The sequence below is a fragment of the Copadichromis virginalis genome, linkage group LG7, assembly GCF_057382275.1.
Source record: "Copadichromis virginalis isolate Kocher_CV1m ecotype Utaka linkage group LG7, C_Virginalis_male_GT1.1, whole genome shotgun sequence".
NCBI lineage: Eukaryota > Metazoa > Chordata > Actinopteri > Cichliformes > Cichlidae > Copadichromis > Copadichromis virginalis.
In genome coordinates, this window is record NC_140624.1 from 20,705,763 (window position 1) to 20,731,062 (window position 25,300).

The following is a 25,300-nucleotide window of genomic DNA, read 5'->3' on the forward strand; positions in this document are numbered from 1 at the left end:
GAGGGGAAAATGTCATGTTGACCTGCTATTTCAAATACAGTAGCCTAGATGGACATTGTTGTTTTGCCTAATTGCGTTTTATGTATGTAGTTAGAGATCAGCCACATAGGTAGTAAGCTAAAGGTGGAGGAGTAGAGAGCTTGCAGGCAAATTGTTATTTCTGTCTGCACCTTCAGATTGAAGATATGAAGGATCACACATATGGTTTATCATCGGAGAAGGGGTCTCCTTCGTGAAAGAAGTGAAAACATGAAGGGAAGTGACAACACCACCAGCATCTGAATAAAACATCATCCTTGTCGATAAACATGATTATTTATTCCTGATATTGTCACAGTTACTTAATGTGACATGTGATCATCCCGTTTCCAGACAGCTGACAACAAGCCAGCTAAACAACGACAGCATGTTATAAGCTAACATTATCCAAGCTAATTTTAGGCTTGAGTGTCCTAAAAAAATTCACATTCCCTCCGACAGTTTAAACTCTCATACAATGTGAAAATGCAATTATTTGCTATGTGTAAAGGTCTAACAATGTCAGATCCACTTCAAGGAAAGTTTCATTAACACTGGCTAACAGCAGCTAACTGTGCCTAACAGCAGCAAAAACAGCTGATCTGACTGACAGAAAGGGTCAGGATATTTATCACAACTCACCTCAGTATTGCTGTCATCGGTCAGAAGTGAGCTTCACTGACTCATATCGACATGTATCGGGCTCATTTGACAAAGTTTTAAAGCTGTTTGTCAGCACGCTCCGTAGCTAGGATTATGCAGCTGAATTGAGAGGGGTAAGACAATAGAACTCAACACTGCAATCTGCAAACCTACTAAAATCTAGTGGTGAGATTTTATGAACATGTTTGAACATGAACATGTTTCATGTTCTGACAGTATTCTTATTGAAAACCGAAACTACAATTAAATAACTGCATTTTTTTAGGGCATTTGCTGGTTTCAGAAGACTAAACAAAAATTTTAAAATACCTTAAATCCTTGCAATTTTCTCCTCCAGCCTTGGGTGAGGATGTTGTTTTGCCTGGACTCAAAGGCCTAGGATCTTTGTTTCCGTCAGGTTTCAGTATTGTAGTTTCTCTGCACTCCTCTACCCGTAGTTCTCCTTCATCGCCGTGGCTACTGCCAGTGTCTGGTTTATAGGTGAAGATAATGGTTGGTTTCTGGGTGGGATCTTCTGCTTTTGCCTCAGTGAACCAGTGCTGATTTTGAGCTGGTGGTGGTGGAAGCATGTGAATGACAGTTCCATCAAGCCCGACAAGCTTGCCCTTCTCCTTCTCTCTCTCCAGCTTCTCCCTCTGCTCATCCTCGTCTTTCCGCCTACGAAAAAAGCTCTTGAAGGAGATCCAGCGTTTAGGTTTGGAGCTTTCTGCTAAACTACGTCTCCCTTCCCCTCCAGGACTCGCTTCACCTTCGCCAGGTCGCACTGGTGAACTGGAGGCAGAGCTCTTGGTCCAGTTTCCAAAATGTCTCTGGAGTATGTTAGAAGCATGATAAGGAGAGGATGTAGATCTTGGAGGAGGGAAGGGGGCAGTGGGCTCAGGCTGGGGGCTTGAGAGTGGGGCAGCAGCAGAGGCACTCTGAGACTTAGACAAAACTTTTGAGGGTGTGTCTTTCTTTGACTTGGAAAGACAGCCATCAGTTGGAGAAAAGAGAGACTTGGGCCGAAGAAGGGTCTCCTTAATGGCATCAGGTGGGAGGGCATATAGCTCCTCGGAATTAAAAGATTTGGTTTGTGCTGATGGGGACTCCGGAGGAGATTGAGGAGGCTGGATGGAGGCCACAATCTGTGAAAGCACAGCACTGGCTTCCTCCCTATGGCTTACAGCTGTCCCAGAAGATAAAGCTAAGCTTGTATTATCATCTTTATTGCAAGCAGCATCTCCACCTGTCTTATAAGTGTGTGTAACAATACTGGCAGTAGTGCTGGCTGCAGGTACATTTGCATTTGCAGTAATGGCAGGATTGGCGGGAGAATTTGTTGATATAGTGGGTGAGAATGCCCCACTTGTCGAGCCCATTACAGTGCTTGTCACAGTGCAAGAGTCTGTAGTGGTTCTAGGTTGTAGATTTGGTGCTTTTGACACTGCTTCAAGTGGAACCTTTGTCTCTTCAAAGGAGGCTCGCTCTGATGTTCCTCTACCAGAGAGAGTTTTCTCTGTTGAGGCGGACTGGACACTCTCAGAGGATCCAATCTCTTCATAAGTATGGCTGGCTACCCTATTACCCATCCCTTTTGTCTGTGGTAGCTCCCCACTGAGTCCCAGAAAGCTCTTATACACAGCTAGGTTATCATATGCACTTGGATTAATAACAATAGGTACCTTGACAGCATTCTTGGCACTGCGGGCATAAGCAGGCTCATCTCGGATAATAATGGGAAAAGGAGGCATGCCTGCATTATTGAAACTGTTAAATTTGATCTCTGATAAATTGGGGGATTTCACAGGTACAGTTCGAGAAGAAGATAGCCCAGCAATGGGAGAAGTGGGAGCTGACTTGTGGCTGCAGTGCTGAGTGGTCAGGGCAGGGACAGGATTATTCCCAACCCCTGAATCTATTTTAGGTATTTTTTGGCGAGGGCTTGTGCTTGATGTCCACACTTCTTGGTAACGTATGCTGCTAATCTTCTTTTGGGATGAACCTGACAGAGCAAAAGAAGTAGGTGATGTTGGCATCACAGGAGAAGACACAGATATTGGGGACATTGGAGCTACGGCCTGGGCTGAAGGAGTGCTACTAGATGTCGTAGGGCTTGAAGGCATCGATTGGTTTTTGGGTTTTTGAGAATCTGGAATCTGTTCATCTTTATTGGCCATGGATGCTGAGACATCTACTACAGTGTAAGGCTTACAGATCAATGACTTTTCCAAATTTACTACACGGTATGGTTTAGCTTGCTCCTCTGTGGGACTAAAACTTATAGTGACTGGCTGACCAGGAAGCGCTTGGGGCATTGGCATCCCTTCTCTGCCATCCTGATCCTCTAATCTGATAGCCAGGACAGCCTTGTGTGTTTCAGCTACCTTTAGTGGACTCAGTGCCCTGTTGACAGATTCCTTCTTAGGAGGAGAAGTGCAGGTGATAGGTGGCTTACAAAATGTGGGAGAATGCAAGCCATTTCGAAGGACACAGTTAGCGCTGCTACCACTGCTGGATGTTGTTCGAGAATCCTCCGGTATTGATGACGATGATTCAGGAGAAGTGGCAGACTCAGAATTTGACAGGAAGCCGCTGCCTAGCATATCGTGAGGTCCGTAGGAAATCAGCCCTCCATTGGAATCCACAGAAGGATAGCCATTTAAGATCTCATCATAGCTATCATCATAGTCCACCGCACAAATTCGCTGTAGTGAGCGGTTGCGAAGCGGCACAGTATTCCACTTTTTCCCCGCAGCAAAGGGAACGGGAGACAATGTGGCAGCACGGAAATTAGCAAATCGTGGTTGTCCTCGCATACGGATTTCCATGGCTACCAACTCTTCATCGCTTTCATCCCAGCTCTCATGCTCTTCATCATCATCCCTTTCAGTGTCTTCCTCATCATCATCATCTTCATCCTCCTCATCTTCACTTTCACTTGTAAAGTCCGGATAACAAAAGCGACCACCTTCTGTGCTGATGATCTTGGTACTATCGCTCAGGGATACCCGTTTTTGAGCAGTGCTCCCAACTCCACCACCACCACCACTACTACTTCCCATAGCCAGACAGCTTGAAGCTGGTATGCCTCTTTCTAAGGATCGTCGGTATGAACTACTGATCCGACCCCAAAACAAGTCCTTTGAGCCAGAAAGTTGCGTGGGACTAGAACCAGGGCCCAACCCAGCAATCTCTTTAAGTACATCTGTCAATCCACTGTTGTTGTTATTTCCACTAGGTGTCCTTGGGCTAAGTGGTCCATAACCCTCAATCTCATCATTGTCATCCTCTCCTTCATTGTTGTTGCTGGGCCCACCAGGTCTTTTGCGGTTCAGTCCATTGCGATTCCAGACTGTGAAGGCTGATGTTTTCCCCTGCTCTATTACCTTTGGTGGTTGCTGGAGATTGCCATCTGAATCAAGTCCTGCAGAGGAGCAGGGCAGCATCATAGTGGGCTTAACAGCGATGGTTGGCTTCTTGGCCACAGGTGGACGGAAGTGTCCTGAGCGAGCAGATCCACTGCCAGTCCGCTGGGAGTTGGTGGTGGTATGGTTAGGATTGGCTCTGGCACCAGCAGCTGGAAGGTTCTGTTGCTGGGATGTTTGAGGTCTTTGCTCAGAAGGAGGCTTCCCTCCACTACTCTGAGCTAGACAGTGCAAACTCTTTGGTTTAAAGCAGTTCTTGCACTCGCCTGGTTTCCACACGTGCTCTGTGAAGGTGCTGCAGGCCGACATGGCTGCGGGTCCAGAAGGTCAGCCCTTTAGGTCAGTGGACAGGAAATCCCTCCATGAAGCTCCAAACTACAGTGAGTATCTGTAGATGAATAATGATTGAAACAATTCAAACGTGGAGGACCTCAGACCTGAAAAACACAACAGGAGAGAAAAGAATACATTCAACTTAATTCAGTTAGTTGTGCATTTAGATTTATTCATGCAACACTGGTAACAAAGAGTAGGATGAGGCAGAAAGGCAGAAGCAAAAACACAACAAAAAATAATCATCTGTGGGAGGGAGAGAATGATTCAGAAAAGCAGTATTTCAATTTCTCCATTAGGTGGCAAACTTTCTCTACTACCTCAGTCCATCCTACAGGGAGCTGATCTGTTTTCTAACCCAAAATGGTCCTACAAGACTCAGAAAGGCAAGGGGCAGAAGCAGTGGGAACTGAAACAGGTTATTTCTGTATTATTATGGACTGTTTGAGTCAAGCTTAAGTAAAATGAAGTCACTGATGTTGTTACTGAATCAAAATCCAAAACCCTATGAACTGTTACTCAGATGGAAAATGTGATTCAGCAGAGTTCACACATGATCAGTGTGACCAGTGGCTCTTGTGATACATCCATCCATCCATTTTCTTCTGCTTATCCAATTCAGGTGTGCAAGGGGGGGGGGGGGGTATCCCAGCTTCACAAGGTGAGTGGTGGAGTACACCCTGGAGAGGTTGCCTATCTGTCATGGGGCCAACACAAGAGACAGACAACCATTCACTCTCACATTCACACCTATTCACAATTTAGGTTTACCAACTAACTGAACCTCATGCATGTTTCTGGACTGTGGGATGAAGTCCGAGCGTGCAGAAAGAACCCAAGCAGGAAAAACGGGGAAAACATGCAAACTCCACACAGAAAAGCCCCAGACTGGACTTTACCAGGACCTTTTTGCTGTGAGGGAACAGTTCTAACCACTTTACTATGTGCAGGGCTTCTTCCGATACATATTCACATAAAATTTGATGACAATGAGGGATGACTGATGGCTATGGAAAATGTGTTATCAGGCCAGTGAGTGATTTCCTCTTAACTGTCAATATTTGATGTTTCACTGCTGGAAATTAGACTGAAATCCACAAAATATCAAAGAGTAAAGCCTCAAGGCAAAACCAAGTAAAAATAAAAATATACAAGAAACCCAAGAACATACACAGTTCACAGCCTTTGGGGTGTGACTGAAACTTATTTTCAAAATAAGCATTCAATAAGACACCTCTGTCTGTTCAATATTAAATCACCTGTTGAAATTGGGTCATTTAATATTCTCTTCATGCTGGACTGAATGCAAACAACCAAAGACCTGAAAACTGGCACTGAACCACACAGTTACTGTTTTAAGTAAAATAAACTCTAAAAACAATGGCACCTATTAAAAAAAACAACCCACTTAAAAAAAAAAAAAGATCAGTGGTGAAAAATCCACACCATTCAATCTGTAAAATGACAAAGGCTGACATTTAAAACTCTGGTTATCAGCACAAGTCCAATTATCCGGTCATATTTATGTACTTCTGTAATTATACAATGCTAACAAAAAGTAGCAGAGTGATAAAGGCCCTACCCTAGTTGTTTACTAAATACATTCAAAGAAGGAAAGATGGGACTAAACATTTTTCTGGAACCCTTGTTATATCCGGTTAAGCCACACTTCAATGGAAATCATGAATCTAATGGAGGAAGAAAGACAAAGAAAAAGCCATTAGCATTTAGATGTGCTTTATCCTGATTGACCAGTCCAGCTTCTCACAGCCAATTATAACAAGCTCTGAAATACCACATTAACATCAAATCCATGGATAATAAGTGAAGTGTAACTCAAATAGCCAATTAAATTCAAGCTCAGTCCATGTTTAAATATTACACAGGAATGGTAGGTTACATAATCTGTTTATGCAGTTTATGCACCATTTCTAAAACTAGCCTGCCATCAACAGATTATTTTCAAGGAAAAAATAAAATAAAATACAATAAAACAGTTAACTACAAAAGAAGGTGCATAAAAAAAAAAGCAATAAAAAGCAATAAATTTAAGTGTTGTTTTCTAAACCAATATTATGTCTTTGGCTGGGATTTAAGAGCTTATTCAGCTTTGCTTGACATATAGGGTCCACCAATGGACTATTTTAAAACACTTGGGCTGGTCTCACAAGTGAATATGCTTTATAGGTAAAAAGACATCCAAACACAAGATTTTCAGAATGTTTTTTTAAGGCAACCAAATAACAATCATGCAGACATTCTACAATGACCACCTGTGAAACTTAAAATGCAATATTAACAGAACAATGTTAAGAGAACCTTGGTTTTTCTTCTCTTCTGACAGTTTATCACAAAAGCATTAGCAAATTAATATTTACCTAATTAAATCTTTGAGTATTTTGCACTTTTATGACTGAACTTAGCAGTTAACCAAATAAAGCTGTGGATGACTCATAGCAGAGCTGATATCAGCAGGGTTAGGTGAATCATGGACGTCAGGTCCCGTACGGAAGGATGTTACAATGACAACACCCCGCCCAGGGCCAGACACAATAAAAGAGGAACTCCTGAATCAAACTCTGCTGACCGAGTCACATTGGGCGGGAGAAGATTTATCCTGTTACACCGAACAGGCTGCATCCACACAGGAAACAGTGGCTGTAATTCACACAATATTATTCCAAAGCTGTCACAGTGTGACACGTAGGCACTGTGGCAGACTTTCAAAAAGTAACTTTCTAAAGCCCAAGAAAGCCCAGTGTGTCTGTGAAAGGACCTTAACGGTATTTCTGCTCGTTTACAGTGACGGCACGTATCATTGTTTTGTCCAATTCTGACCCTTACAGGACAACATTATTAGGACTTTGCTTTTTCACATGTGCTTTTAAAAATCGAAAGGACGCCCGCCTTATCTTTACAGGAGAGCCCAAACACCCCACACAGGAAGGTTATTCATGCCACTGGCATTCAGTACCCACAGGTTGTTGCCATACATGAGGGTGGGAATGTAGATCGATCAGTAAATCAACAGCTTCACTTTCATACTTAGACCAGTACAGCATCCGCAATACTGCAGATACTGCACCAATCCGCCTGCCACTCTTCCACTCCCTTCTTCCCTCACTTGTGAACAAAACCCTGAGGCACTTGAGATCCTCCAGCAACTCATTCCCAACCCTGATTTAGCATGCCACTTTTCAGACTCAGAACCATGGCCTCAGACTCAGAGGTGCCACTTCTCATCCTAGCTGCTTTACAACTGGCTGCAAACTGCTCCAGCGCAAACTGTGGGTCATTGCTCCATGAACATCCACGAGATCCTGAGACTTAAGGATCTCACTTTTTTCAACAATGCTTTGCACACTAAAAAAATGCAGCTAAGATGTAGACCTGGCAGACTTTGTAAGTGCATTATTTCTTCCCTGACAGACAGCAGATGGAGGGGAGGAAGCGAGCAGTTTTCTGTGGAAATCAGGAAAAAAAGACTCCTTATTGTGTTTATTGACTCCAAATCAGTTTGGTGAAATTATGAGCAGCAGCTATCAGGGTGCTTTCTAATAAGATACTTCACTTTTCATTGTTGCCATAATTCTGATCACACTTGAGAGAATTGGGAAATATCAGATATTTAATGTGTCACATCCACAAATCCACCAGTAGAAACCACCCGTGATGGACGTGACAACATATTTTACTTTTCTCTTCTCCCTCATTAAAATTCTGCTGCTGTTTGATTTTATTTTCAAATCCTGTCACAGTGGGAGCTAATATGACACTGCACCCAGCAACAAGTAAAACATATTTGTATATTATAGATTTTTTCTGAGCAAAACTAGATCCATGATGTAACTTACAAGACCTCCCACCACCTGTTCTTGCATGACTGCAGCACACTGCAACACTTTTGGTCAAAACCCTAAAAATTTACTATAAATGTAACACTAACAATCACAGATTATTTACATTTAATGATCAGAGCATCTGCAATAATAAATCAAACTGCTTGGAAAGAAGCATTTCTCTAAACCGTTTGCTCATTTTCATCATAAATAAAAGCTGATGCACAAGGACAAAAATTATAATGAAAAGTATTGACTCCTTCATCAACGAATAAAAACAAGATGAAAATATTCTAGAGAGATGAGATCCAATCAGAACTGAATAAGTTTTGTAGAAAGGCGGGAAGAGTTTGATCCAATCAGAATTAATCTCCTTGTTTAGTAATGTTGGAGGAACACATTTCAGCAGCCCTCGGGGAACAGTACAGCTAGCTCCCACACTTGTTTCTCATGAATACGTAACATGTTAACACTTAGGAAGAAAAGAAGAGTCAAGGGAAAATAATTTTTAAACCCATTAGAGCAACGTTCTCCAGTAAAAACAGGAGAACATTTTTACAAGTTATATTTTAGTCAACCGAATCAACTTTAGGTTTGGCCGACAACAATCTTATATTCTACAATGTTTAGTTGACTAAAACCAAAAGAACCTAGATGCCAAAACTAAATGACATTTTAGTCAAATTTAAAATTTAAAATTTGCTTTTAGAATTAACACTGGGAAAAAAAAATAGTAAATGGTAAATGGCCTGTATTTGTATAGCGCTTTTCTAGTCCCTAGGGACCCCAAAGTGCTTTACACATCCAGTCATCCACCCATTCACACACACATTCACACACTGGTGATGGCAAGCTACATCGTAGCCACAGCCACCCTGGTGCGCACTGACAGAGGCGAGGCTGCCGGACACTGGCGCCACCGGACTCCGACCACCACCAGTAGGCAACGGGTGAAGTGTCTTGCCCAAGGACACAACGACCGAGACTGTCCAAGCTGGGGCTTGAACCAGCAACCTTCCAATTACAAGGCGAACTCCCAACTCTTGAGCCACGATTGCCCCCAAAAAAGAAAGACTGGACAGATAACATCAAGAATACATAATAAGTATTAACAAGTCTTTGCAGATATTTGAGAATAGGGGATGAAATAATAGAATATGTAGATACCAGGACAATCTAGGACAACCCAGGACAAATGAAGCACCGGATGACTTCTCTTATACCAATTAATCTTTTCGTAAACCACGAAAAGCAGCTCACACAGCTCAACGTGAGGGACACAGTCATTAAACTATAATACATCCGACTTGATGCAGAAAGAAAGAGAAAACCATCGTGACACAAGAAATCCCTCTGGCATATGCAATCGACTTTGTTTCAACATTAACATGATCCTAAATGCAGTTCTCCTTTTTTTTGCAATAAAAGTGTTCCTACTTATGGCCATCAGCCAAATTATAGACATCTATTTTTGTGTTGCTTTCATTATGTAACAAATATTATGCAACACAGCGGAAATGTGATGAATAACAATACAGCAAATTGGATCCAATACTAATAAAAACAATGATAAACAGACATTTTGCTCACTAACACAGGAATGCTTTTCCCCCTCGCTTTGTTTGGGATTATTTTATCATAGACATTGCTTTATTGATCTCATCTTTGTGCGTTTCTACTATCTGAATCTGCAGCATTTCCATTAGTGTGGACAGTCGTATTTTCTCTTTCTTAGAAGCTGCTTTTCCATTTATCCAGAATATAGGAAATAACCACCTTTTCTACCAAACATAAATACTGATTAATAAACGCATAATTTATCTACAGTCTACTGCTGTCTACTCATTTATTCTCCCCCATCTTGTGTTTTTGTTTATCACCGACTTTCCTTTCATGTATATTTGATGAGGCCAAGGCATTAGTGACAATTTAAACGGATCCCTTTATGTCAGTAAAGACAGATAATACAGGTAATGAAATGCTCTTCATCAAAATTGTAATGGCATCCTAGAAAATTAGATTTTTTTGTGCCTAGAAAGATAAGTGCATAATCAACATAAAGTTGAGACATCTTCTATCTCTAACAAATTGTCACGAGGACACGGGACATCCCTCACTGCTTGTTCGAAATTAGGTTACAGCATTACGAAAATGTTGCCATTTAATGAAGTAGCAATGAATGAAGGAAATCTGGCTAATCTATAGGATGGCTTCATGACTATTTTCATTAGCATAGTTATCAAACAGAACCAAGCATTTCATTAGGAATTTTAACCCAGCAACTCAAACTGGAATTGGAGCACGGTGTGGGTGGGAACAAGCTAACGCCGGGTGTTATGTGCTGTCTCAGCTCAGCAGAAAACTTTGTCAGCTGTATGACTGTTATTTTGTTTTGGAAACGGTCACTTACATGTGTCAGCCTGCTGTTCACAAATTATCTGTTGGCACCACATATTGCAGTCACTATTGCTATGACTGTAATCTACCAGTTGCCAGCCACTTCCAATGAAACTCAGAAGCGCACTCGGGTCACCTTTTCAAAGAATTTAGAATTCACTGTGAACTGCACATCAGCTTAGATTGCAATGATTTGGAAATCACTTAAATCTTATTTCCACTTCTAAATGGCACAGATGCAACATCACATGTTGAAACTGGTTGTTTTTATTGTTTTAGCAAAAATATATGAATTCACTTTTTATCTACATTTCACACAGTGTCCCAAATTTTCTGGAAAGGATTTGAGGTTGTGTTACATGTAAATAAAGAATAGATTATTACATAATTACATAGGGAAATATGTGTTTGAGCCAAATCCCCAAATCAAACTCAGATCTTATAATTATGTTGCATCTCATAAGAATTATAATGTTTGTTGTGTACGAGCAGCTGCCCCAAAGTCTCCTCTCCACTCATTTCCAAAAGCTCTTCTGTCTCATCTGCATTTCTTCCTCCTCCATTCTTTTCCCTCGCGAAGTTTTTTTTCTTTGTTGTTTTGTCTTTTTCCCTGTGGCTCAAAAATTTCCCACTCTTTCTCCCTACCCACTCTCTTCTTATTCAGGCCGTTTACTGAAGGCTTTCTTTTTTCCCCACTGTTGCTTTGTCTTCTGAGATATGCAAATCTGTCTCTCTCCTGCCCCGCTTTATTTCAAACAGCACTTCAAGCAGAAGCTGTGAGACTTAAATTATGCAAACCAACACCACCAAACACCAGAGCTACAAGGTGTCCCACACGCAATTACACCATCCAACCCATTGCCAACAAAGACACCTTTACACTTTACTGTGAACACCAACAACATACCATGACTTGCATGTGAACACCAAATCTGTGACAAAATGGATTATGCATTCACTTGGTAAACTACATCTGTGATTACATAACATGTTTTGACTTTCGACTCCACCTGTCCACATGTCCGGAACCAGATGTTGAACACCAAATTGCTTCAACTGGGAAGGCCACCAACTTGCTAAAGAGCTGCAATGTGCTTTTGAACCTATGTGTGTCAAGAGCCAGAAACAAGCAGTCCTGTCCAACTATGAGCCTTTTTATTTACATGTGTTTTATTTTCAACCAAAACTATTGCAATCTATAGATCAGTTCCACACTGAGTGATTTACTGAGGGACTAATGATTATTTTCAATATTGACTGACATCTGTGGTTTAGGAGAAACGTGAACATACAGTACTGTAAACAACAACAACAACAACAACAACAACAACAACAAAAAACATGTTGAGCTACCACTGATTTCTTTACATTTTGATTTTCGGGTCATTGTTTTAAAGTGGTCTTTCTGAAAGACTTTCAAAGTTTTTGTTTGGACATTGGCTGCTTTTTCACTCACTTTCAGTCCAGTCCTTGTGCCTAACAATTTTCTGACTGAGAGATGCATCTGGCTCTGCAGATGAATCCACCGTCTTCTGAAGCTCATCAAAAATTGTCCCCATGGAAGGGTGGCTGTCAAGGAGCCATTCTTAAAGAAGGGAAAAACGAGGTATCCCAATTTACATATAAACAGGACTGAAAATCAGTGGTGACAGGTTTTACGGAGTGACAAATCCAAACTAGAAATTTCTGGTTCAAATTGTTGTTAACACAGGGACAGGAGAGAGCTGCAATAGTGAGTATCTACAATCATCAGTAAAACAGGATGTGTCACGGCTTAGGGGTGTATTTCAGCCAGTGGTGTTGGGGATCTCAGCAAAACTGATAGAATTATGAAGACAGAAAAACACAGTCTGATTTGGACCCACCATGCAATACCATCTGCAAAGTGTCTGGTAAAGTGATCTCAACCACACTGCCAATGCAAAAAAACACAAGGCTGCCTCCAACACACAATGAAACACTACCAGTCACGGATTGGCCTCTCCAGAACCCGGACCTCAACGTTATTCAGGTAGTGTGGGATCATCCTGAGTGGAACGAAAGGCAGCCAACATCCAAAGAAAAGCTTTAAATGTCCTTCAAGAAGCCTGGAGATTCCTGAAGATTAAAGAAATGGTAAGAAATCTTGCCTGAGAGAGTTCTCACGCTGTGTTGAATACTAAAGGTGGTCATCCCAAATATTGACTTTCAAGGTCATTAGAATTGTACAAACTCAACAATAAATATGTTTGCAAACGACTCATTAAATTCCTGCAGCCAACAAAATATAAAGAAACAGGGGAGACTCAAGACTTTTTTCACAGTACTGTAACATGATGCGACTCCCCTATTCTTCTTGCTCAAAAATAAAAGGTTGCACAAAGTGAATCATGGCTAAGAGCAACATATAAACAACAAACAAAAGCCTAATTATCAAGCCTATTGTCCAGTGAAAATAATGGCAAACAAACAAATGATATTTAAGAGTATTAGTTCACAATAGGGCTGGGCCATATTATACCGTTCACGGTAATACCGGTATAATGTTAGGCAACGATAGGAAAATGAAATATCGCGATAGAATGGGAGTAAAACGCGCATGCGCAGTGCCTTTGTTTTCATACGCACATGGCCGATTGTTGAGTGAAACAGATGAACCAGAATTGGTTTGTAAAAATGGTGCAACTTCCGTGATGTGGAACTGGTTTGGTGTTTGTCCGTCAGATACACAACAAAGCACATTTTTTTGCAGAACATGCAAGCGGCCGTCGTTATTGTCGTATTTGTCGGACTAAGATGCTCTTAAATCTGGGAGTAATCTGGGTCCTAAGCTCCGTATGCTTCAGGTCAAACAACACTGCAGCATCACTGAGAGTTAAAAACTGTCTAAATTCTTTCATCTTTAATAAAACGATCAGCATTGCTGCTTTACCAGGTGTAACTATAAAGTTTAACTTCCAGGCATCCATGAAAACAAAAGTTATTACATTTAACGGAGTTAGAAGTTAGCAGGAAGCTAGCGGAAGTTAGCTCGCTAGTTTCGCTAGTTACCTAAGCATGATATTGCATGTTCTGACTGAGAGATTTCTGAAAAAAATCAAACGTACAGCTCTGCTATCACTTCCAACATAAATGAAGACAGGAAACTAAACAGCAGTGACGTTTGTAGGGTTACTGAAGTTGGGCTAGCTGGTATATAATGATGTGCTACGTGATCGCTAGCGACACAGCTATGTTAGCATAACATAAACAGTGAAGCTGGAGGACGAACACTAACACTTTTCCACTTATAAAAGTTAACGTGAAGGTTCTTCATGGTTAGAGACAAATGCAATCGCATGGCAGGATGCTGTAAACGGACCAAACTTCAGTCAGGAGAACAACTGAGATAATCCATCCACTATACGAGGTTAGTCATTAATATACTGCAACAACATGGGAATAGAGCCGCTGCCAGAGAATTCAACATTAATGAATCAATGGTACAGAAGTGGAGGAAGCAAGAAGAATGAGTTTAATAAAGTTTGATTTATCTGACTGCTTTGTTTCGCTTAATGTGCCTTATAATCCCGTGCACCTTATGGTCCGAAAAATACGTACTGCACACTGCAGTTTAATGTTGCAAAGCACCTCTTTTTAACTTCAGTGGATATTATACATGGTTATGCTCAGGATATGTCAGCCCATTTCTACTGGAAATGCCTTTGGTTAAACTTTCAGCAAGGAATTTGCATTTGCACTGTTACATTTTTATAAAGCTTTAATGTACATAAAAACCAGCTTCTTGTTTAAGTGAAAATAAATGGAAGGTTGTCTTTTTGCGCTAGTAATGTTGTGGAGTTGTATTTTGTCTCGCATCAATTATATCGTCGGTTATATCGTTATCGCAAATTTTCAAATATATATCGTGATAAATATTTTTGGCCATATCGCCCTGCTCTAGTTCACAACAATGAAGATTTAAAATTTCCACAGCTTACTCTACACTATGCAGATCTGACGACAACACACAATGTAGAAGTCAGCTGGATTTCTGGAAAAACAAAACAAAAACAACAACAAAAATGGTCCAATGCAGAAGCAACTAGGATGAACAAGGATTCACTTGCATCAGCTCACCTACACATACTCTGAAGGATAAGACAGGGATTCACAAACACCCCCACAAACAATCAAAAAGGAGTAGAGGGACAGCTGCCAAACAATGTAAGCAAATATGATCCAGCGTCACAGCAATTTTAGTTTCTTTATAAAAGAAATGTTTTTTATACAGCCTGTCAGAAAATGTAAAAGCTACATAAGGAAATGCATTGTGGGGCTTTTTGTTAAGTTTTTTGTGGTACACAATCCAAATCTTAGCCTAATTAAGACTCGTGTGTGTTTCTTTTAATTGTTATTATTTTGTCCACCATATAAAGTTGACTTCATCTCAAAGGGACTTGTGCTGTCAGTGATTCCTGTCAGCGAGTAGGCCGCAAGACAGTATATCGAAATCTGACAGCTCTATGAAGACAACCGTGGCTGCTGTCATAATGAGCATTCACAAGACAAAAAGCACACACACACACACACACGCATACACGCACGCACGCACGCACACACACACACACACACACACACACACACACACACGCCTAAATGCATAATTCAATCCCATATTCCCACAAAAATGTAGAAACTTTGGTGGTGCCACTTGTGGCTTTCTCTCAATGACAAAAATCTGAAAACAACAAACTACTCATACCGATGATAAACATCACACAAACCAACAAAGCTTTGTCTCATTAAAAACAAAGACAGTCAAATAAGATGAGGACTGAGGGCAGGTTTCTGCTTTACCCTTCATTTTTTACATTTTTTCCCCCAATCAAATCAGTGCAAGGTAGTCGTTCATATGAGATGCAGTGCTGACCGATGATCTGTGACCATCTGCTCCTCATTTGATAGCAGCAAACACTGTCTGGTTTTGTGCCAGGCGAGATATCACACAGCACCTGCTGCTTGGTGCCACTACCACCAAGTCACAAGCCCCCGTGGGACTGCCAAGTGAGACCCAGATTTGTACTGGGATAAGAATAACTTCTCGAGAGGGTCTGGTGGGATAGAACTTTATTTACTGAAATCTACTCTAGGAATGCCTAAAACATTCATCTCAATGTGCGGCCTTTTAAAAAAACAAAAACAAAAAAGCAATAGTTCAAGGAGTCAGTTAAATATGCAGCAAACCAACACAGATGTTAGCAAAAAGATGAAATTGAGTAGAAAGAAAACCTCTCTCTGGGACTCCTACTTCTTACACTTGAAAGCCCATTTTTTAAACTCCTATCTCACCACATCTCCCCGTACTTTTTTTTTATTCACCCAATACACCTGAGGCTTCCTCACCATTGCCCTCCATCAGTCACAGCTGAGTGAACTGACGCACCAGAGATATACTCATTCTAAAGAAGATAAAGCATGTGGGACCTGTCGGAGGCAGCCTGCAAGGATGTCACTATGTGTTTAGCAACCAGTACATCTAAACCAGAGCGGAGCCCAACCGGCCCAACCTCATCGCTCTTCCTGTTACCACCTGCTTGAGACTGACTCAGGTAGGCACTGGTGTCTAGTTGTGTGGCTGGGCTAGCTGAAGAGATCAGGATGCAACAATTCTGTCTGTCTGAATGTGAGACACTAAGATAGAAAACCTACTGTTTGTTAGAAGAACAGTTTAGTTTGATAACATTTATGTTGAACTGAAATATAACCAATGATATATCAGCAAGTTTGAATGCAGTTTGTAGGCAAAAGTACACAGGCTCTGGGCTCTGGTTAGAATCAGTGATTTGTTTGATTCATGACAAGATAAAATACTGCCAGAGGTCTTTTAACAAAAACACTTGTGGGTAGAGAATGTAGAGAATCCATTTTCTTTTGCCTCAATTTAAAATGTATTTCTTGTCATTTTCTTCACTGCTTATTCAATATATGCTTTTGATAACACATCATTACATCATCCTGTACTGGAGGCAATAATGCTGTTGCTTTTTACTCCTCAAACAGAGGTTTGAGGAATTCCGACGTATGTTCATACCTGGGCTGACGACCAAATATCAAACTAAGGGTAGATGATTTATAAAAACGGAAACAGAATCCACCCATTCAAAGGCTGAGCAAGGCATTCCACACATCTTTCTACCCAGTAACACTTTCTACTTTCTCCTGGGGGATCCTGAGGCATTCGAAGGCCAGACAAGATATATAATCTCTCCAGTGAGTTCTGGGTGTACCCTGGGGTCTCCTTCCAGTTGGACGACTGAGACCTTTCAACACCGAGCAGCAGCTCTACTCCGATATCCTTTTAGACATTCAAGCTCCTCACCCTATCTCTAAGGCAGAGCCTAGCCACGTTATGGAGTAAACTCATTTCAGTCCCTTGTATTTGTGCCCTTGATGTCTCAGTCATTACCCAGATCTCTGCTGGTACATAGATGCATTGGCAAATCAAGTTTTTCATGCCTTTCAGCTTGGTTCTTTCTTCATCACAAGAGTGGATGAGATGTCTGCATTAATGCTGACACTGCATCAATCAAATAAACACATAGCAGGAGAATTTTTAACTTCCAGGTAAGAAACAATATGACTGTAAACAAGACACAAGAACTTACCACCAACACAAATGTAAAGATCTACCTCATATTGTTATATCGTTCACATGAAAAGTCTTCACACATTTAAAGAATATCATGTACATATAGGGCAATCTGTTGAGTCAAAAAAGGCTTAATTTGGGGGATATGGAGACACAGAGAGCCACAGCATAGTAGTGAGACTGTTAAAAAACAGACAAACCAGTCAAAGATGTGAAACCGTGACCAATGAATGGGAGATGAGCGCTTGAGATGTAGAGAAGCAAGGCACCAGAACCACAAGCAGGAAACTCGTGTTAAATTTCTAAATCAGATTCTGCTACACTTACCTCTCCACAGAGAGGCAATGTTTTTCCCTTGAGAAAAATCAGAATACTGAGGACAGGAGCTCATTTCCCACCCAGAGCACGTTTATTGAGAGGGAGTGGAAGCTCGCTGAGCCTGGTACATAATAGCAGAATAACCAAGGCTGAAAGCTGAAGCCATGAGGAGATGGGATATGGGATTTTCTGCTGCTTTATGGCAGAGGGCTTGAATGATAAGACAGCCGTAGCAGTGGGATAGACAAGAGCAGAATAGATATGAAATAGGGATGGAACTGCAGAGCTCGATGCCAGGAAGTGTGAGAAAGCAGGGCACGCTGTTGTTTGTTAAGCCGAGAAAAAGTCGTCGTCTTCTACCACAAGTTCATTAGAGAAGAAAACCACTGTCATATATTCTTTGAGTGCAACATCAAAAGCTTTCAAGATGTTATTTTGGAGGGAAGGAAAATAGGCCACGAAGCACACAGAGCATTACTGTTAGTGATGCTGCAGTTAGCCAATGTCACTTTTTACCAGGCTTCATGTTTTCGAGGGCCCATCAACCAGCCAGCTGCAAGGACAAAAAGCTTTATAATATGACTTATTTCTTGAGGTCAGAGATGGCTGACAAATGAAAGAAAAAATGTGGAACTTGTGGGAATCAGGTGACTCAGTTTTGCTGTGTTTGGGAGTGGTTTGTTCATTCACAGGGCACAGAGTCACTGAATGTTTTGATAAGAAATGACGATGAAAATGACATCATACGTTATGTTTTGAGGAAATGATCAGCGAAAACACAACTGCATGTCTATGGGAAATTTTAGGCCACCATGTTAGACACCACTCTCACAACATAAATGATCAAATAAAAGAATATTTCTTTTGGAGGAAGGGTGTTTTATCACTCCCTTAGAGCTCTAGGGACTTAAGGAGTCATCACTAAGGATCACTGAAGCAGAACTTGATGGATCAACACTTTATATTGATCTTCTTTTTCTTTGAGATCCATCGGAGATGAGTCCCTGGAACTCTACTGGACGGATAATCACTTCTCCAACATTAGTAGTTGGCTCTTCGGCTGCCTTTTGCCAGATGTTGAAGTTTTTAAGTTTATGAGTTCAAAACAAGTTGGTTTTTCATGATGCTTTAATTGCACTAGCCTGGCAACTGCTAGACTGTTGGAGCTGCACCAATATTATTTTTTCTCTCTGACAAGCGTACACATCCATTCTCTTTGTTTCAGTCTTTGCTTCAACCAGTGTAAAGCTAACCTGCCTAAAGTGTTTTGCTGTACTGTACTGAAATCTGCTATTATTAGGCAGCTAACATATAAACTGACATATTCAGTCCTACAGTCCTGCAAATCGGAAACTTTATTGGTTGGTTCTTGTATAAATAATTTTGACAGCGTGTCATAAGCTATATTAAACATGTCCGTTTGGTGTACAGATAGTGAAAGTAATGGTTCTGAGCAGCAGTTTCAGCACATTGATGAAGTGCTTTCAAAGAGCAGCAAATGAAGTTCGGGCTTCACTTATTGCCTCCTTTCCACAGATTTTCTCTGCTCATCCAGGGATTTAGAGTGATGCCCTTCAAGCATTTCTCAGAGTTTTCTAAGTACTGACTCCTTAAACAACAGTAGTATCCAAGACTAATTTATTCACTTTGTCAAGGGTCCTACTGCTATGTAACAAGTTTCTCTACAATTATCTTTGGTTAAAAAAAATGGAACAAAAATAATTACATTGCAGGCCCACTAATATGGACTCATGTTACTTCTGTGGCAACAGTGGTTTAAGCCGTGTCCTGTAGATGTAGATGAGCGTGCACACAAGTGTTGGTACACGGCAGCCTTGTTTCAATTTCTCAAGCAAGTCCACTCCAAGTTATGGCTGACTCGCTCCCTAGTTCTGACCAAATTTCAGCTCGTTTTCAGCAATGCTGCCAAAATGACTTCACAGTCCGTATCTCCAGTTTTAAGGAGTTTTTCCAGGAAGCATGCCTCTCACTAGCTGCCCAATTGAACTTGTGTCCTAAGTACAGTCAACCATTCATTTTACTGCACAACTGAGATGCAATTTTTCACCTCTCTTTGTTAACTTAAAAATCAGCTTCAGTCCCTATTACATCTCCTCTGGCATTAATGAGCTGAAATAAACATTAATGATCTCATTGGAAATGGAGGAGTTCCAAAGAAGCATCAGCAATATCACTAGCTGGATCTTACAGTGTCTTTATGAGGGATGTTTATGTTCACAAGTACTGACTCCAAGAAGGCAGGTCGAACAAAAAGATGGATTTTCACAGCAACTGGTGAATCCCATTAAAAAGACACAAGTTTCACATAAAAGGATGAATAGCCGAACATTAAAAGCAACCAGTTTAGGATTTATTAGCTAAAAAGATTTATGTGTCTTAAGTGCACTAATTTGGTTACACACCAGTAAGAGATAAATCATTCAACTTATGTTGACATGACCTGCAGAGCAGGCAACAGGGAGAAAACAGCCACTAGGGAAATACAACTCAGACACAGCTAAGTAAAAACAAAGCTCAATTACAGGCTTAACTATAAGAGTTATGTTCCAACAAATGAGCAGTACTGAGAGACATGGTATGTAACCTACAGAATGTTCAATAGTCACTTTCACAATCCAAACAAGTTACAGAGCCAACAATATGCAGACCACCAAGGAAGCCAGACAACAGAAAGGAGCAGAGAGGAAGCACAGGCCTCAGTTTATCCACATAATTTCAACCGCAGCTTTATCACAACTGATCCGGAATACCAGCAAATTTAACATCCCGTGACTGCCTTTCATCCTTTATGATTTACTGCAGCATTGAAGATTAACATTAATGAATGTAAATATAAATTTGACAGTCAAGAAATAACATTATTCTAGCTAACTGCAGACAATGGAAGTGTTAACATAAATCATAACATAAAACATTTAAAAAAAAAAAAAACCTTGCATGAAAAAAGGCTGATATTGCCTTTCATCCAACCCTCGCATAAGAGAGAGAACGAAACAGCAACATGGAAAAGATCACAAGCAGGAAGACGCAAAAAACAGACGATTTACGTCTAACAGCATTAAATCGTTGTTGAATATATGAAAACCCTGTTTTTACATGTGTCAACTGCAAAAACACTTAAACAGGCAAAACACTAAGACTCACTGGCTGACAAACAACCGTACTGAACTCTACACAAAAATATTGTGTACGGTGCAATGATTCATGTTTAAAGGGAAATGAATGGCTTTTACTGTGCATCTCCTTTATGGGATTCACGATGCATCAAGTCCCCATTCATGTGGCTGTAACTCAAGATGGACTGGGTGTAATGGACTGAGTCCACTTGTAATGTACTAAGCGGCCAGACGGCTCACTCTCTCTGAGTTTTGCAGCTGCTACTCTGTGTTTGTGTGAAACTGTCTGCTGCAGCTGGCCTGCTCGCATGAAGACAAGTCGAGTTGGTGAGGCACTCGCACAGCTTTGAAAGAGTGACAATAACAATGTGTATAAATAACACAGATACTGATCCAGAAGCTGTAACCTCCAGGGATGTGTATGTGTGTGTGGGGAGGATGATAATAATAAAAATGTAAAAAAAGAAAAAGAAATTCCAGTTTCTCTAATGGCCACTTGAAGCTGAATGACCAACTTCAACAATGTAAAATAACATGTTTACTGCCTTGTACAGAAAACTGTTTTGGTCTTTACAGCCAATAATAACTCCATAACAACTCATTCAAAGCCACAACTCATCCACCTGGTTACTGTTAAGACCTAAAATTAGGGGCGTGGCTACTTTGAGTGACGGCTGACGATTTACGAGCTCATCCATGAAGTAGCAAAGCTGTGGATTTAGTGTACTAGTATTATTTCATCCACAATCTCTTATTAGCAACTATCTGTGAGTGGTTAGCGTGTTAGTTTTGATACCTTAGCCCTCCACACTTTGATTCAAACATTGGCTTTACATTCAGCTTTTAGAAACAGTCTGTGTGTGATCCTAGACTTGACTGCGACAGTGCCATGCCTCTAGTCTAATGAGTTGTGGCATCGGCAACAATTCAAGCTTCCACTGGGATTTTGTTGTTGTTTTTTTGTTTTATGCTGGAAAAACAGACAGTTGTGTCCATGTTTCAGAGATGTATCTGAGCTTTAAATAAATGGTAGGACACAATCAGGTATTTTCATGTGTTCTTTGAAATAATAAACATAATGCAAGCAGGAGAAAAACTGCAACAAGAACTGCATTTTCAAATCATTAATTGTGAAAACTCAATCTCTAAGAACATGATTTACTTGCAACGTGAGCACACATTTTATTCGAAAATTTACTCAGGAGTTTCTTCAAGGCTAAAGTCTTCACCAGACAGTAAACATGGGCCACATGAGCCCTTTAGTGGTAGGCGCTGACAAATAGATATGAGCAGTGTGACAAGTTCACCTCATTATGAGCTCACCTCCCATCGCTTACTTAGTGACAGATTTGACTAGGAACAGTCGATGCAAAACGAAATGACAGTGTCAAAACAAAGTCCTCACAGCAAGTAGCAAGGCTCAGTCATTATCTCTTAGCAGTTCCAACTGTCTCAAGTCTCAGTTGCTGTTGTTTACCTTCAATATAGCCACTGGTGACAGGACTAAAGTATTCCAAGTTAGCTGTCAATGTCAGCAGGTTGCTTTCCTATAACAAACGTTTGAGTGTTCCCCCCAAATAAAGCACAATTTTTTCTGATTCTTGTATAACTATTTTCATGTTTTTAATTCATAACTACTAATTATATTTTTGTATTTTTTTTTTTTGTTCCTATGGGAAAAAGTCAAAACACTGACAATGAAAATTGTAAATCAGTGCATTAATTACACTGGAATATTAGTCAATTGAAATCTGTAGAAAACTGAAACAAACAGAATAAATTTAGGAGAGAAAAGCAAAAGCACAAGGCAAAAACACAGAAAAGGAGACAAAAAACAAAAGGGGAGAAGAAAAAAAATGAAGCCAACAACATTCCAGTGCAGTGTTTGGTATTGTGCAAGCTCTGGGAGAGTAGCTGCAGTCTGGCCTGGGAAAGAGCCACTGCAGGTCCCCTTGGGAGACCAACCCGCTGGCCTCCAGACAAACACCAGTGGAGTGGCAGAGCAGACATAGCCAGATGTGTGGGAGTGCACAATACAAACAAAAAGAACACATGCATTTAATGGCACGCGCACACACACACACAATTATACACCCACGTCCACTCACATCCACTAAATTCTATTGTAAATAAATAAAGCTGAGGGTTTTTTTTCTTTTAAAATAAAAAAAGGAATCATAAAAAAATATGACTATGATTAGCTATTTGGAAATTGTTAAACAGAAGTAAAATTAATTGTGCAAGAAAGCTGCTGATTATCATAAAAGCTGTGAAAAAACAAATAATGAGTCAGAACAGCCAGACCAGCAGGAAGCTGCTATGTACATACAGCACATGAAGCTTACATAGAAGACTGTTTTACTCTAATGCACTAGGGCCAAATATATATAAATTAATGTTGTTAAATATTATGTGTTCATGTTATGTGCTTCAAGTAGAATACAGAAAAGATACACGCCCCTAACCATCTAAAACTAATAGCAATAACTTCAAGAGGTCATTGAACATTGTTAATATACATACGGCTGCTTCTGTATCACTAATTGACTGCTTTCACATAGTTGTACTTCCAGAACTTCTACCTGATCACATGAATTCTGAACTGGAAAAATTCTTCTTAGCTTATGGAAAAATTCAGCAGTATGAATTTTGTATGCAAGTTCCATATGAGATTCATACTATTTCTCTGTATAATCCCAGTGGAGGCAAAACAATAGAGGACAATGAAAAATAAGTTCATCTCTTTGACTTTTCACTTGTGCTCATCAACAATTAAATATGTTTTTATATTTATCTTTGTTTAATCAATGTCTAAGGGCCAGCTGAGACTGAAAAGGTACAAAAATGTAAACTTAAATTTCACATAGTGCTTCTACAAAAAATGCACAAAAAATTAAAGCCTGAATCAGTTGCACACAAGCGTAACACTGCAGCTGATTTCTATTAACACAAAAATCTGCTGTAGGTCTATAAATAACAAGCGTCGCATTGGATGATTTCTCCGTTTCACCCACACTGCCACACCAACACGCACATATTCTCTCATACTCACTCACACTCTCCACACTGGTGTAAAACTGATACAGTTATTAGCCAGGGGCAGGCTGGTGATAACTGTGGAGAGCTGGATATCCCTCGGGTGCTAGTGGGGGGGGGCGGGGGGGCGGTGAACAGCAATCTGTTGGGATCACAGCAAATTCTTATGGCTTCAAGACTGTAACATCACACTTACACATGCTTGCTAAAAGTGCCTTCAATAGTTGCAGCATTTTGTGGCAAGGCGAGTAGTGAGAGGCAGACAGGCAGCCACACAGCCCCTCCCTGGCTAGCAGGTGAACTCATTTGCAGTAGCACAACTATGGAGTCTTATTTGTGTCGAAATAGGCGCAGAAGAGAAAACACAATAATGAGCAATTCATTTCACAGCTGCAGGTATTCAAATTCAACAATCTGCACGCGTACAACTCAACACAGCTCAGCACAAAGACGCATCACACATTCGAGGGGGTGCTGTGGCAGATTCACGCTCACGCAGGCGGCTCTAATCTCAAAGATGAATTCTGCTTGCTCGACTCAATCTGACTTTTGGTAGCTTGGAGGGCAGAGTCCAAAGGAAGAAGGGCTTAATGTGATTGGTGGCTTTCAAAGCAGTGACACTGCAAGTTCTGTGATTGACAGGTTCAATTTACAGTGTTAAACCAAGTTACACTGTGGAAGTAAATTCAGTGCTATTTTAACCCATATAAGAATCTGCCGAAATAGCTATCATCAGATGTTACCACTGCTACATAGCAACTATCACTGGATTACCTTGGTGCTGCAAAAACCTTGAGGATTCAAAGCCAAGTCATGCAGCCTCTTCCCTCCTGTCCTATTACTCTGCTACAAAATTCTAAAACTAGTAAGAAACTTCGAAACCAGGTCAGTAAAGCTTTCATTTCAACAGCCACTTCTGAGGCTGCATTGAACAGCAGCTGGCTTTTTTAGGCCTGGCACTTCTTCTACTGTCCACTTGTCCAGTTTCCTAAGTTTAAAAAAAACAAAACACTGCACAGTATGCCGAGATATACCAAGTTTTCGATAGTTTCAGTAAATCTTTGGCACCTTGTTGGCATAAAAATGCTGTGTTATACCTGTCAAACTATGTTCTCTGACATTTTTCATAGATTAAACAGCAGGAATGGGAATTAATCTATTTTAGTGACAGGCTGGTAGTAACAAAGGATACAAACTGGCTCTTTGTGAAGTTGCCTGTTATGTGTAGACAAAACACTGAACAGTCAGGTGCTATTGCTCAAGACCACTTTCAAAAAATTATAAAAACGACTGAATCATTGGAAGAGAAATGTAAAGAAATGAGGGATGCCATCAGAGCTTCTAGAGGGTACTGTATGTCCTTTTCAACTGCTTTCAAAAGCAGCTAGATGTTATACACAATACATCTGTTAAACTCTTTCTGTGGCATCCCCATTAAAAGAAACAGTAATTAATAATAACTACTAAATATTCTGGTGATACAATTGTGTGAGACAAATAATGTATATACAGCAAAATACTAACAAAGAAGGAGGAAGATATAAA

At 40.6% G+C, this 25,300-nt stretch overlaps 1 protein-coding gene across 2 annotated transcripts in view; it reads right to left on the minus strand.

The window, feature by feature from the left end:
• peak1 (pseudopodium-enriched atypical kinase 1) overlaps positions 1-25,300 on the minus strand; it is a 104,045-nt gene that overhangs the window by 23,786 nt on the left and 54,959 nt on the right. For both annotated transcript variants that reach the window (XM_085462437.1, XM_085462438.1), the window contains one exon: positions 991-4,522. In XM_085462437.1, the coding sequence (XP_085318563.1) occupies positions 991-4,394 (3,404 nt within the window). In that variant the 5' untranslated portion in view covers positions 4,395-4,522. The remainder of the gene's footprint in view (positions 1-990; positions 4,523-25,300) is intronic.